The sequence below is a fragment of the Fukomys damarensis genome, unplaced genomic scaffold, assembly GCF_012274545.1.
Source record: "Fukomys damarensis isolate Sample0158 unplaced genomic scaffold, DMR_v1.0_HiC HiC_scaffold_27, whole genome shotgun sequence".
Lineage (NCBI taxonomy): Eukaryota > Metazoa > Chordata > Mammalia > Rodentia > Bathyergidae > Fukomys > Fukomys damarensis.
The window spans coordinates 20,575,220-20,588,845 of record NW_022900939.1 but is presented as its reverse complement, the minus strand read 5'-3'; the positions used below and the strand labels follow the sequence as shown (position 1 = coordinate 20,588,845).

General features: G+C 50.0%; 1 protein-coding gene across 2 annotated transcripts in view; it reads right to left on the bottom strand.

Annotated features, from left to right (window-relative positions):
* Positions 1-533: 533 nt before the first annotated feature.
* Positions 534-13,626, bottom strand: part of Cpt1a (carnitine palmitoyltransferase 1A) — a 57,698-nt gene continuing 44,605 nt past the window's right edge. For both annotated transcript variants that reach the window (XM_033756741.1, XM_010635746.3), the window contains exons 13-19: positions 12,178-12,294; positions 10,381-10,545; positions 7,351-7,485; positions 6,087-6,239; positions 4,967-5,080; positions 4,783-4,875; positions 534-2,517 (exon numbers count right to left, since the gene is read on the bottom strand). In XM_033756741.1, the coding sequence (XP_033612632.1) occupies positions 2,431-2,517; positions 4,783-4,875; positions 4,967-5,080; positions 6,087-6,239; positions 7,351-7,485; positions 10,381-10,545; positions 12,178-12,294 (864 nt within the window). In that variant the 3' untranslated portion in view covers positions 534-2,430. The remainder of the gene's footprint in view (positions 2,518-4,782; positions 4,876-4,966; positions 5,081-6,086; positions 6,240-7,350; positions 7,486-10,380; positions 10,546-12,177; positions 12,295-13,626) is intronic.

Here is a 13,626-nt window from a genome sequence, read left to right as displayed (position 1 = left end):
ACTGGAGCCCACTGCCAGAACCCCACAAGGCTGCTGGTGGATTCCCAGGGCTTTGCACAAGTGTTCAAGAAATCTGCTGCGGAGATGGAATTCATCATTTGACATGTATTTGCTGAGCACCTACTATATGCTAGGTACTGGGCAAAGGAATAGATGAATGTATGTGCAGATCAGCAGGCTCTACGTGGTCGATTTTCCTTCCAGTCAAGTGCCAAGTGCCCAGGGAGCTATCCACCCTGCCTCTCCGGGTTGATAATCTGATGTATAATCCTCTTTTCTGCAGTTTCACAGAACTCTTCCTGTTCTGTGTAGCAGAGGAGACAGAAACACACACTGTAGTATACAGGGATTAATGTTTTATTAATGATAACCTACATTCACATCATGCATTTCTAAGACTTACATCCAAAGAGAGTACATGGTATTTACATGCCAAGGACAGATTAAGGTAACAAATTCAAATAGTGGCTGCATTAAGTCTATCAATTGTTCCCAATTTAAATACATGATACTCTTACCTCCCCCTTTTGACATGTACAATAAAAACCCACTTTTCTTCCTTTTAAAGAATATAAAATTGCATTGATAACTGCACTGATTAGCAACAATGACATTTGAAACATTTAAAACCTGAGAAAGAAGCCCAAACATGTTTGAGCACTAACATGTCTACACCCAAATTCATGTGTGAACGCATGGTGACAGACTCGTCAGTGGTCACTACTTCATGCTTCTGGTGGCTCAGACAGAGACTGCCGTCAGCTGCGGCCTCTGGCCTGGAAGCTATGCTTGCCCTGGGCAGAGGGGGTGATTTCTCCCCCAACCTGCCTGACTGTGCACTGCAGAAGATTGGCGGGGAGTTGTTACTTTCTATTTTTTTCCTTTTGTTTTGTTCCTTCTTACTTTTAAGAGAAAGAATCTTTGGCCCATTTAGGTGGGATTTTTACAATGCAAAATATACATGAATAAGTACACATTGTTTATTAGCAAGTGCCTGTGTCTCCTCCTGTAGTTCACTCTCACTTTTGTTGCACCACAGCATAGAAACAAGAAGGGAAGCAAAGCCGGCAAAGGCAAAGTGGTCAGAAAAATAAATATGCAGTTTAAAAAATGGACAGCTAAGCTTGTCACAACAGGCCGGAGAGAGGCAGTGGGAATGTCACCCCGTGATCTTCATGTCTACAGTAAATACTGAAGATGATCAGTGCATAATTGCTTTGTGGTCAATCAGGCGCTTCTGATAAAGGCACTCCTATCTACAGACAGGCTGTGTGGACCTAGCACCCATCACCTGTGACACCTGGGTCTGCTGCCCAGAGGACCCAGCCTGCTGTTTCCAGCCACTTTCACCGGCTCTGGAAACAGGAGGAGGTCTTCTCTCTGACCAGGCTGGGTCAGAAGTAAACCCTACTGGTGTCCAGGACCTGTGTCTCCAGGTCTGCCTTGCCCTCCCCAAAGCTCCGCTGCTGTCCCAGTGGTCAGGGTCTCGGTCTCTCCTCACTGTCAGCAGGGCACATGTTCATCTGAGGCACACATAGTATTTTATTCTTCAGCCATGTCTCCAGATAAGGAATATCTAGCCATCATGTCCTCAGCTCCCCTGACACACACCTGATCTCTTCTGTTGTCTAACGACGGCAGAAAGGTGGCCAATGAGGAGAACCCAGCATCACCCAGCCTGTCTCCACCTAGTGGGAGAGACTGGTCTTCTAGGGGAGGGGAGCCATAGCAAACATTTATTTAGGGTTACCCACACCCATCAAACTGAGAAGGGAGCAACAACCCCACCTTCAGTTCCACCCAAAGATGATACAAAATTAACATTTCCTATGCCCCTCCCCTGCCCTACCCTGAGGGCCTTGATCTTTAAGGCACTGGGTTTGAAGACATTGCAGGCTCAGGAACTCAGAGGCTGAGGCGCTGCACTCACAGGCTACCAAACCAAGGACTGGCACCCCCAGAGACAACCCCAAGTATGGCATTTTCAGTTAGCGCACTGTGTGTTAGCTGTAACGGTTACCATAGCCAACAGAAACATTTCTTCTTCATGAGACAGATGTTTACACCACTGTGTCTGAGTACTTGGTCACCTCCCTGGCAGTGTGTCATTTACATTTGCAATGCATGTGAAGCCACAACCCTACTAATTCCTTCATTAACTCAGTAACATTCTAATCCCTTAATAAGTACAAGCAGGTGCAAAGCCTGGTGGGAAAGGTGTGTCCAGGGCCAACCTGGAAGTAGTAGGGTCACACTTCATAGCGTGCTATCGCTCCAGGGAGATAGAAACAACAAGCCCTTTCTGGAAGGAAAACTTCTGACTTTTCTAAAAGCAACTTTCATCCGGAACTACACCCGGGATTAATACCTATTCTTCATTTGGTTTGTTTTCAGAAGAGTCTGGTTCCCTTCGCAGTGGTACCAGGGGAATTACTTTTTGGAGTTCAATGAGAGCCCAAATAAGGCGATGATGTCGCTCATAGCTTGTCTTAGGTGCTTCCCGAAGCGGTGAGAATCCTTTGATTCAAAAACAAAAAGCAATGCACATCAACATGTAGAAACTGCTGTGTTTCAAGCCTTTACAATTCCAATCTGACTTGGGGTTTAATCCATATGCCTTTCTGCCAATTCTCTGAACTGTGATTGAAAGATTAAGAAACATTCTGTAGCCAGGCATGGTGGCACATGCCTGTAATTGCAGCACTCAGGAGGCTGAGGCAGAAGGATTGCCACAAGTTCGAGGCCAGCCTGGGCTATACATAGTGAGTTCAAGGTCAGCCTGCACTACAGAGCAAGACCCTGTTTTAAAACAAGACAAAACAAAACAAAACGTTCTGCAGAAAGCTGAGGGTGAGGAGGTGACAAGTGATGTGCTGTTGAGGGCAAGTTTGACCTGAGGCTTCCCTGGTTGGCATCACTGCTTTCTGTAAAACACAGGAGGGAAGTGAATCCCACCATTCACTCTTAATGAACTTGGCCCATCTGAGGAAGGCATCAGGGAACCTGTTTGACGCTGGCTTCTGCAACACCAGCTCTTACCCACCTGCCCTGTGAAAAATGCCCGTGTTGACCCCCAACCCCCGCAGTGAGCCAACTCTTTAAAGTGTATTGCAAAACCCAGGCCAGCATATATTCTAGAAGGAAAAGAAAAGGAGAAGAAGAGTGGGCAAAATCCCGGGCCTTTTGGACCCTAGTCACTGAACAGGAAAGCCTGATGGGGTGGAGGTCACCCCATTTTCCTTAGAATTACTGGGGCTCCTCGCGACTACTGCTATCTGGACACAGCTGGTGGGGCTTCCGAGTATGGCCCCATGTTCCCTAATGGGGCTACTGCCATTCTCAATGCATCTGACATATCAGGTGTCCTTACCTCCTGGTGTGGCATTTGGTGGCAGCTCTGGAAAATAACCAGCCCCAAGATACAAAAGGGAATCTGAGGCTCTGCAGAAGCTTCAGGCAATTCCCACTGCATTGAAGATCCCCACGGTCAGTGACCACTGGGCCACCAGACAGTGCCACAGGAACATGTAGGGACCTGTGAGAGGCCTGGCCACAGAAGGGTCTGATGTATACAAAGGCTCAAAGGACTGTGATACAGGAGGGTGTCTTTCAGTGTGACAGATTGACAGAGGGACTAAAATTAGTGGGCCAGCAAACGCCAGGTCTCTTACACTACAGGTTAAGTATGTAAATTGATCATTCAAAAATCAGTTTTCTGGGCCGGGAATTTAGCTCAGCAGTTCTGCCGCCTGCCTCGCAAGCACAAGGACCTGATTTCAATCCCCGGTACCGGGGGAAAAAAAAAAAAAAAAAAAATCAGTTTTCTACAGACCAGGCATGGTGATGCACGCCTGTACTCCCAGTACTTAGGAGACTGAGGCAGGAGCATCACTGTGAGTTCAAGGCCAGCCTGAACTGCACAGCCAGACCTTGTCTTAAAAAAAAAAAAAAAAAAAAAAAAATCAGTTTTCTGTCCCAGAAAGAAACATCACCCCTTTAGGGATGCCACAGTTCAGGCTGTGCCAAGACATGCTTGCCAGATTTTGTGGTGACCTTTTTCCTGCACCCGTTACCTACATGCTTCTTTTTTTTGAGACAGGGTCTCACTATGTAGTTGAGACTGACCTGGAACTCACTATGTAGCCTAGGCTGGTCTTGAACTCACAGCGATCCTCCCGTCTCAGCCTCCTGAGTGCTGAGATTACAGGCATGCACCACCATGCCCGGCAAAATGCTTCTTGATAAACTTATCTTTAATGAATTTCCTCTCAATTTCAGTTTTAAAAAAAGTGAACTTGGTACACCACGCAGGCTATGTACGAGGTGAGAAGGAGGATATAAATAAGCAAAGTACACTATACAAGGAAGGAGGTCACTTGTCCCATGCACAAAGGACACCATGGATCCCCTGCTCCACCACGAATATTCCTTGCTCACCTTCCAAAAGTCAGAGGCACATGAAGATTGATTTCAAACCACCACACTCAGCAAAGGCAAGCAGGTCAAGCCAAATGAAATATATTTCTTTACAAAAATGAAGTTAAGAGAGTTTTGAAAATGTCCAAACCAGTACAGGTGGATAACTGAATTGAAAATTTCACATAAATTAACTATGTGCTTCCTTCAAAAGCAAAAACACTCCATCTTCAAAAAAATGAAACTTTCTGGGGCTAGGGATTTAGCTCAGTGGTTCTGCCATCTGCCTCGCAAGTGCAAAACAAGGTCCCGAATCCGATCCCCAGTAACCCTCCCCCCAAAAAGGAAATTTCTTTTCATACGTACTGTCTCGGGGCTGGAGAACTTGGAAGAAATATGGAAGTGGATGAAGTGGTCTCCCACAATGATGTATGACACGCCGTAGCCGTCATCAGCAACCTGCAGAAGCAGAAAGTTTACGTGGGTCATTGGAGGGTGAGCCCATCAGGTCCCCCTGTGAACATGGACAGCAGCCCCGGGCTTCACTTACCGGCCCGAAGCCCCCTCCACCGGACACATAGTTCGGGTACTTCACGAAGTCAAAGAGCTCCACCTGCTGCTGTGGGGTCTGGCTCGTAGACAATCGCCAAGGCTCAGATAAAACCTGGTGAATTGAACAGGAAATGAAGCCAGGCATGGTGTTGCACGCCTATAATGCCGCACTTGGGAAGCTGAGGCGGGAAGATCACAGGTTTGAGCCCAGCCTGGGCATCTTAGCAATATAGTGAGATTCTGTCTCAAAGTAAAACGTGTAGCTCAGAGCGAAGGCCCCGGGTTCAATCCCCAGGATGGCAAAAAATGAAAGAAGAAAGGAAGGAAGACAAGGAAGGAGGGAGAGAGGGAAGGAGATGTTAAAATGACACTTTCCTTGATTCTTCTGCCCTGAGGACCTTGCCTTTGGAAGACAAGAAAAGGCCTGGCTGGTTAAAGGGACACCAGAAGTCTGTGCTCCTGAAGGCCTTGCTGGCTCGGGGCAGTAAAGTTGCAGAAAGGCTGTGGAGCCGGGGAGGGCCCCTGGACTGGGGGCCAAGACACCCAATAGCGTCTCAGACAGACAAGGTGGCCAGGTGTGTTCTGTTATGATTTGGGATGGAGGGAGCATCATCAGACGTGCACCAGCTCCTGGGAACCGACTGCTAAATTTTCAGGGATTTTTTTCAAGCTGGTTACTAAACACAACCACTTTGAAATACTAAATTTTATAAACATGCTATGAAATAAACCATATAACAAAGGTGATTAAAGCCAGGGCACGGCAACACATGCCGAAAAGGCCAACACTTGGGAGACTGAGGCAGGAGAACTGTGAGTTCCAGGTGAGCCTGGGCTACTAGTGAGACCCTGTCTCAAAGGTACAATAACAAAACCAAAAACATACGGTGACAGATACTCAGAACTCCCTTCCTGACTTACTGTCACCTAAGCTTGTGTGGCTATTCACATCTATTAAGTCCAGAGGGTAAATCTGACAGCAAAGCATTGCGAGTCATTGAAGAAACGCACTGCTACAGCTGTAGCTCAAATTTTCCATTTTTGTGACAGCTCTGCCCACAGGCCCACTATTTGTGCCTACTCTGAGGCACTGGGCTCAGCCCCAGAAGATAGCTGACCTCTTTAAGGAAAGGGGACTCCACACCGAGGTACTTGGAGACCACGTAGAGGCAGAAGAGATGGCGGTCGATGCCAGAGCCGGTCATGGCCAGGCGGTACAGGAGCTGATGTTTCTCGCATGCTGCCTTGAACAACTTGAGCTTCTGCTCCACCTAAGGGACAAGGGTCAGGAAGGACATGAGTTGGACAATTCTGCTTGTGTGATATGGATCCATGTTTCTCACAAAGGGCAATGATTGCTTTCCCTCCAGCAGCCCTGACAGAGCACTGGCAATGGGGCCCCATGAGATGTGCCAGGGTGGGCAGCAGACAAGGCATTGTGCCAGGGACCCACCAGCCACCCACCCTGTCCCCAGATTCTTGTCTTCAAAGGGCTGCGGGAGGTGTCTGTCAGCAAAGCATTCTCAGGATCCCCTGTGTCACCCTGTCTGTGACACTGAGCTAATCCCTAAGCATGTAGGATGCAAGTACTCCACGTCAGAGCCGAGGCCCTGTCTCAGGTCATCACGCCACCTTGGATCTGGCCAGTAATCAGGCTAAAATGATGCTCGTGAGCTCAGGCTGCTAGATGGGACGCCTCGGTTTCTTCTGGGTTCTATAGTGGGGCCACATGGTGCCCTTTGCCTGGAAGTCCGGCAAGCTCTGACCCACCAACCAAGCTCTGGCTTTCCAGGCTCCCCATGAAGGCTTCCAATGATGGACGAGCAGAGCCATCTCTCTGACCCCAGCTGGCTTCTTTCCTCAGAACTGAGGATCTGTCCACAATGAAGTTGGCCAGAGAACTGGAGAGCCCTGACCTGGGTCTGCCAGTCTGTCACAGGTAACCACCTATGCTGTGGGGTCAGAACCCCAGCTGCTTTCTAAACAGGGACCCAGCAGGTGGCAGAATGCATCCAGTCTGTGCCTTTATCTAAGAAGGTGAACAGATTGTAAGACTGAACAGATTATAGATTCACAGGACTCCTGGTGGCATCGTGAGAGATAAGGTACAGAAAAGCCTGGTGCACACTGTAGCACCCACATATGCAAGGCTCCCGTGAGATAGCTGCCCTGTTCTCATCCTGACAGCAGCGACTCTTCTGTTCCTCTGCTGCGTCCATCCTAACTGACTCTTGGGCACCCAATCTGATTTTCAGAAGCATAGTGTGTGAGAGAAGGCCTGCAGCATCACCACTTTCCGTTCCCTTGCAAGGGACTCGTATGACACACAGGGCCCCGTTCCCTCAAGAGAGCAAGAGAGCAAGCTTGGCTGAAGGCTCCTACCGTCTGGGTGGGGTCCACCATGGCCAGCACGAAGTTGCAGGACTCCGTGGTGCAGGAGCGCACCGTCTCCGTTCTCCCCTCACGGAACAGCCGGGTCATGGAGGCCTCATACGTGAGGCAGAACTTGCCCATGTCCTGAGAAAGAAAACACATCTTAGCAGCAGGCAGCATGCAGTGAGGGGACCACAAGCACATAGTGTGGTGGCTGAGTCTGCAGAGAGACAGGCCCTCTCCATGAGGTCAGCTGTGCGACAACAGAGGTGTCACTGGCTTTGGGAAGGGCTGGGGGGGATGAGGTCAACTTCTGGGTGACCCAGGTTTCTGTTTCGTTTCAAGATGTAGCTGACGCCAGGACAAAGCACCGCATGTGACTTGACTGAGCTCCCTCTGTGCTGACCTCCCAGCTTCAATTTAGGGGAGGGACACCACATACAAGATCTTCCTGTGACTGCCGGGCGTGGTGGCGCACGGCTGTAATCCCAGCACTCGGGAGGCTGAGGCAGAAGGATCACTGTGAGTTCGAGACCAGCCTTGGGCTACATAATGAGTTCCAGGTCAGCCTCTCAACTACATAGTGAGACCCTGTCTCAAAAAAACAACAACAAATAAAAAGATCTTCCTGTGACAGCCAGGGAGGAGGAGGGACATGAGGTACAGGCAGGAAGTGAGAAAAAGGGAGGGACATGAATAGGTGGGATATCCTTCAGCAGGAAGGCAGGAAGCACTGCCAGTGTCCCCAGTGACAGGCAAGAGCAGCCATGGTGCTCGTGGGTACACATGGCAGGTCCCTTGGGACAGCCTGTTCCCGGGTAAAGAAGAAGAAGGGTGACCTGCTGGGAGCTGGGACAGGGCAAGCACTGGCCACTGCGGGCCTGTGAAGTAGAACTGAGGGGCATGGGAAAGTGGGGCTGCCCCACCCCTGGCTCATTAACTTAGGGCAGAGGCGTCTGCAGCCAGGGCATTTTTCTCCCACTATGCCACAGAGCACAGGGTGGGGTGCCACTAAGATGGAGCCCAGTGTCCTTACTAAAACCTCTCTGCAGCTGATGCGTGACCTCCTGTTAGGGTCTCAGTGCAGAACAATTGCAAAGTTTTCTCACCAGTTCTTTTTTTTTTTTTTTGGTATTGGGGAATCAAACTTAGGACCTTGCACTTTTGAGGTAGGCAGTGGAACCACTGAGCTAAATCCCCAGCCCTCACCAGTTCTTAAATTCAAGTTTATTAATGCTAAGATCCACACTTCAACTCCATTCTGTTAAGTCAAATGTATTAGTCTCCTACAATCACTGTGCTCCATCTAACTGCGTCGGTTTAAGCATTTTGGTGAGGATGCTATTTAGAAAAACTAACCACTACGATTGTTTGTTGTTGTTGCATTGTTAGGGATGGAACACAGGCCTCACATGCCAGGAAAGCACCCACCACTGAGCTATCCAACCAGCCCTAGACTTCATGACCACCACGATCTTACAATGCACTCTGGCTATCTGCTCTGACTCTCTTGTTTAACGTTTCTTTTACTTTCCTGTATTTGCTCATTTTCTTTACAAGAAGTCAAGCTTCCAAGCTCAGACTCTTTCCTGCTCTGTAGCGTCATCTTACTGAGTCACTGGACCTCTCTCACCGGAGGTCCTGTAAAGTAGGAGAACAGAAGTGAACCCTGCTGAGAGACCACAAGGCATGAAGGGTGAAGAGCACTCAGACCAGCAGCTGGCCCTCAGCCAGACTCAGCAATGGCATCACTGTCCCCACAGATGTCAAATGGGCTCAGCCCTCATGCTTTACAAGGAAAGATTCCAGTTAAAAACAGGGCACTGCAGGGCATGGTGGCACACACCTGTAATCCCAGCACTTAGAGGAGGCTGAGACAGGAGGATTGCCATGAGTTCCTGGGCTATACAGTGAATTCAAGACCAGTCTGAACAACATAGCAATGGCATCACTGTCCCCACAGATGTCAAATGGGCTCAGCCCTCATGCTTTACAAGGAAAGATTCCAGTTAAAAACAGGGCACTGCAGCACATGGTGGCACACACCTGTAATCCCAGCACTTAGAGGAGGCTGAGACAGGAGGATTGCCATGAGTTCCTGGGCTATACAGTGAATTCAAGACCAGTCTGAACAACATACCAAGACCTTATCTCAAAAAAAAAAAAAAATACCCCCCAAAATTCCCCCCCACAAAATAAAAACAGCATGTAGCTGGGTGTGGTGATGCACACCTGTAATCCCAGCACTCAGGGAGGCTGCAAGAGGATCTCTCAAGTTAGAGCCCAGCCTGGGCAACTCAGCAAGACCCTGCCTTGAAATAAAAGATAAAAAATGGGGCGAGGATGCAGGTCAGTGCAAAGGCCGTGGAATCAACCCCCAGTACTGGGGAGAAAAGGCACAGCATGAGCTGAAGCCACGACTTGCACCATCCTGGCTGTCAAGGCCCCCTCTGAGATGGACGCTCCTGACAGGGGACAAGAAGCCCCTGTCCCATTCTTCCACAGGGACAGACTGCTTTTGTGAGAAAGGCTGCTGTGTGCAAGCCAACACGTGGGCAGGTGCTGGGAGGAAGGAGGTGGAAATGCAACATATCCTGCATGTCTGCAGGGATCCAGTCCAGCCCAGAGCACCGCCAGGCTCCTCCTGGTAGTTTCCCCTTTCAAAGAAGGTAGAGACGTGAAGCAATTTGCCCTAAATATGTCTACTTTCCCACATTCTAGGATTGGGGCTCCTGATATGGGGTAACTGTCCCCTGTGTAGAGTAATAAGATCTCAATCTGCTCCACCCCACAAACTTCTCTTCTGGGTCCAATAGGATCCCACTGCTGTTCCAAAAGGAACTCCGCTGAACTCACACTTGGTACCTGACTGGAACATCCCAAGCTGCAGTGCCACCTCCATTCTTGGAAGGCTGTGCTTTCTGTGCCAGCAGCCCCTCTCCTGTGCCAGCCTTCAGGCCTCCTCCACTCACTGACAGCCTTGGCACGAGCTGAGGGCCCCAGAAGTACCCCGACGAGACCCTAGTTCTTGGCTCCTACCTTGTAGTGAGCCAGCTGTAGGGCAAGCTGTATGAATGCATCCGGGCTGGTCCGGCACTTCTTGATTAGCCCTTTACCAAAGACGTGGAATGGGAAAGAATGCATGTCCACATTGTTTGCCAGAAGGTTCGCGCTGCTCAGAGAAGTTTCTATCACTTCCCGGCACTGGGGAGAGGAGAGAAAGGTGGTCCTCAGTGGAGGAAGTGTGGACTCTCCAGAAGAAAACATTATCTAGGAGCCACATTCAGCCAGCAACATGGTGCCCCTCCCCACCCCAGAGCAGAGTGGGATCCAATAGTGGGAACACAGAAGGAGTCCTGGTTCCCAGTGAGATCCCAAATGGCATTTCAAACAATCAAGGGTTTGTGTCACGAAGCCCAGTGTCGCTACACAGGAGTGGTCGAACAACAGGTTTTAGAAAGTAAAAGGATACCCATACAGTGGGATACTATTCAACATTAAAAAGGCACTATCCATCCATGGAGATCTGCAGGAAGCTGAAATTCGCGTTGCTGAATGAGTTGCCAGAAAAGGCTCCACACTGCATGATCCCTACTCTGCAACTTCTGGGGAAGGGGAGACTGTGGAGATGGTGAAAAGACCAGCGGGCAGCAGGATCTCGGGAGGGAGGGAGGAGCAGGTGAGCACAGAGGACTTGCAGGGCCGGGAGCTACCCAGCGTGATGGGGATGGTGGATGCAGGCTGTGCCTCGATATATATACGCCACAGGTGGGTCAGTGCAGTCTTGCAGACTGTCACAGTGTGCCACTCTGGTAGGGAAGTTGCTAGCGGGGAAAGGTGCTGGAAGGACAGGAAGTGGAGGCATATGGGAAACCTCTGCACCTTCCTCAGCTCTACTGTGAAATCGATTGCTCTAACAAGGAAAGTCTCCTTTGAAAAATGTCTGTAATGCTCCGTGAGTGCCCCGGCAGCTCTTAAGACCCTGAGCCTGAGCACACAGTGCCAGAGGTCAGCCTGTCCGTGGACCCCAAGGCAGCCCTGGGACTGCCGTACACCAGGACCACATGAAAATGACCTTTTGGGTCCAGGAGTTCCTGCCTGATCACACAAGCTGGACCTGTTTCCTTCCCTGAAGGGCTTCTGCCGAGTGGACCGTGCCTGAGAATCCTTAAGGGAACAATTTGAGAAGATTACAAATTAGCCATGTAGAGTATTTCCACCCTATGAGGTTGGGGTTTTAACTCTTTACTGCAAAGAGTTTAAAGATGTCCACTGTATGTGAGCTGGAACATTGGCACCTTGGCCAAATACAGGAATTATCTACTGGGGCACCTGCAGCAGCCCTGAGTCCTCAGAGAGAGGAAAGAGCTTTCAGACTACAGGCATCACTGGAGCTGGGGACACTGAGGAAGCACTGCTGGAAGACCTGGTGGTGAGTTCAAACTTGCTTCCCTCAGGGGTAAGTCACTGTTAGGGTTTCCATCTAGAATGGCCCTCAAAAGTTTGGAGGTGGCCTTTTGGGAGGTGACTAGGTCATGGGTTCAGAGCTAAACACACTGTTAGGAGGAGGGGCCGCTGGGGGCGTGACCCAGACAGAAGGGTGTATCTCCCTCCCCAGCTTCTCCCTTTTCCATGCTTTCTGGCTGCCAGGACAGGAACAGTTCTCCTCTGCCAGGCTCTTCCACCATGTCTTCCTGCCTTGGAGCCAGCCAACCAGTAAGTGAATTCTCTAAAAACCATAAGTCAAAATAAACCCTCTTCTAAGCTTCAGGTGTCAGGTCTCAGCAATGAGAAAGTGACTCAGATCGTGACAATCACTGAGTCACTGGCACTTACTGCTTCGGGGATGTCCCACTGTAGCCTGGTGGGGTAGGGGATGTTGGGGTTGGTGTTCCCTTTACAGTGTCCATCGTCCTCATAGCCCAGCTGGAACCAGTCGGTGGCCATGATTTCCTGTGAAAAACAGAAGACGCAGATTGAATGGAAAACCCAAACTCAGCTTCTCCACTGTGCTTTCCACACAGAACGCCTCTCGGCTGAACATGAGGGGTTTCCCACATGCCAGGCAGGAATACACTCTGCACGGACACCAGCTGAGTCTCCCTCCCAAAGGCTGCCCTCCACTTCTGGTGCCAGGTGCAAGCCCTTTCTGTGGCCCATGCTGCTGACCAACTGCTACAAACTGGGGTTTCCATAACTCCCTCCTAGGGTTCGATTAATTCCCTAATACATCTCATAGAATTCCAGGAAGCACCAGCTTACAAGTCTGGTTTATTACAATGTTTGTCACAAAGGATACAGACAGAGAGAGGCATGGGGCGAGGGGAAGTATGGTCCCCCAGGTGTGCCACCCTCCAGGCTCTCCCCAGATTCAGGGGTCTGGGAGCTCCCCAAACCCTATCCTTTTGGTTTCTACGGAGGCTTCACGATGGAGCACTACTGATTACATCACCGGCCACTGGTGACCAACTCAACCTTTGGCCCCTCAACCCTCCCTGGAGGTTGGGGTTGGGACTGATAGTTCGAACCCTCTAGTCCTGCCTTGGATTTTCCTGCCACCGGCCCCATTTTGAAGTCACCTGGAGGCTCCAGCACCAGCCAATCATTGGAACGCAAAACACAGTATCACTTTGAGGATTCTGAGGGTTTTAGAAGTTTGTGTGTTAGGAAACAGGGACAAAGACCAAATGTATTTCACCACATGCAGAGAGATTACAGCCAGGAGTGTTACATGAAATGGGTGGTCTCCAAGAGGGACACAGCCTTGCTTGTTACAGAGCTGAAGACCAAACCACTGACACTCACTGAAAGTGTGTGCTTATAATATGCTTGGCACTTGGTGTCCTCACACCGTCACCTGGTAAGTGCGTCCGTTCCATTCTGGAGCTGAGAAAGGAGGCAGCTGAGGTCAGCAGCTCACTCAAAGTCACATAACAGGTGAGGGGCAGAGTCAGGCCTTACTCTGATGGCCACACCAAGCTGCTCTGGGCCTACTTCTAGGCCTGAGCTCTAGACGCTCCCTGGACTGCTCATGTCCAGCCTGTGGGCACCAACCGCCAACTGACACCCTCTTGGGACACCCAAGGTGCCTGTGATGTCAAGTGCAGCAAGGTGAGGCCCAGCAGGCAGGAACTGCGTAGTATGAATGCCATTTTCTGACAACACACATGCAGATTTCCACCCTTTCTCAAGAAATGACATAACCAGGGCTGGGGATTTGGCGCAGTGGTTCCGCTGACTGCCTTGCAAGTGCAAGGACCTGAGTTCGATCCCTGGTACCAAAAA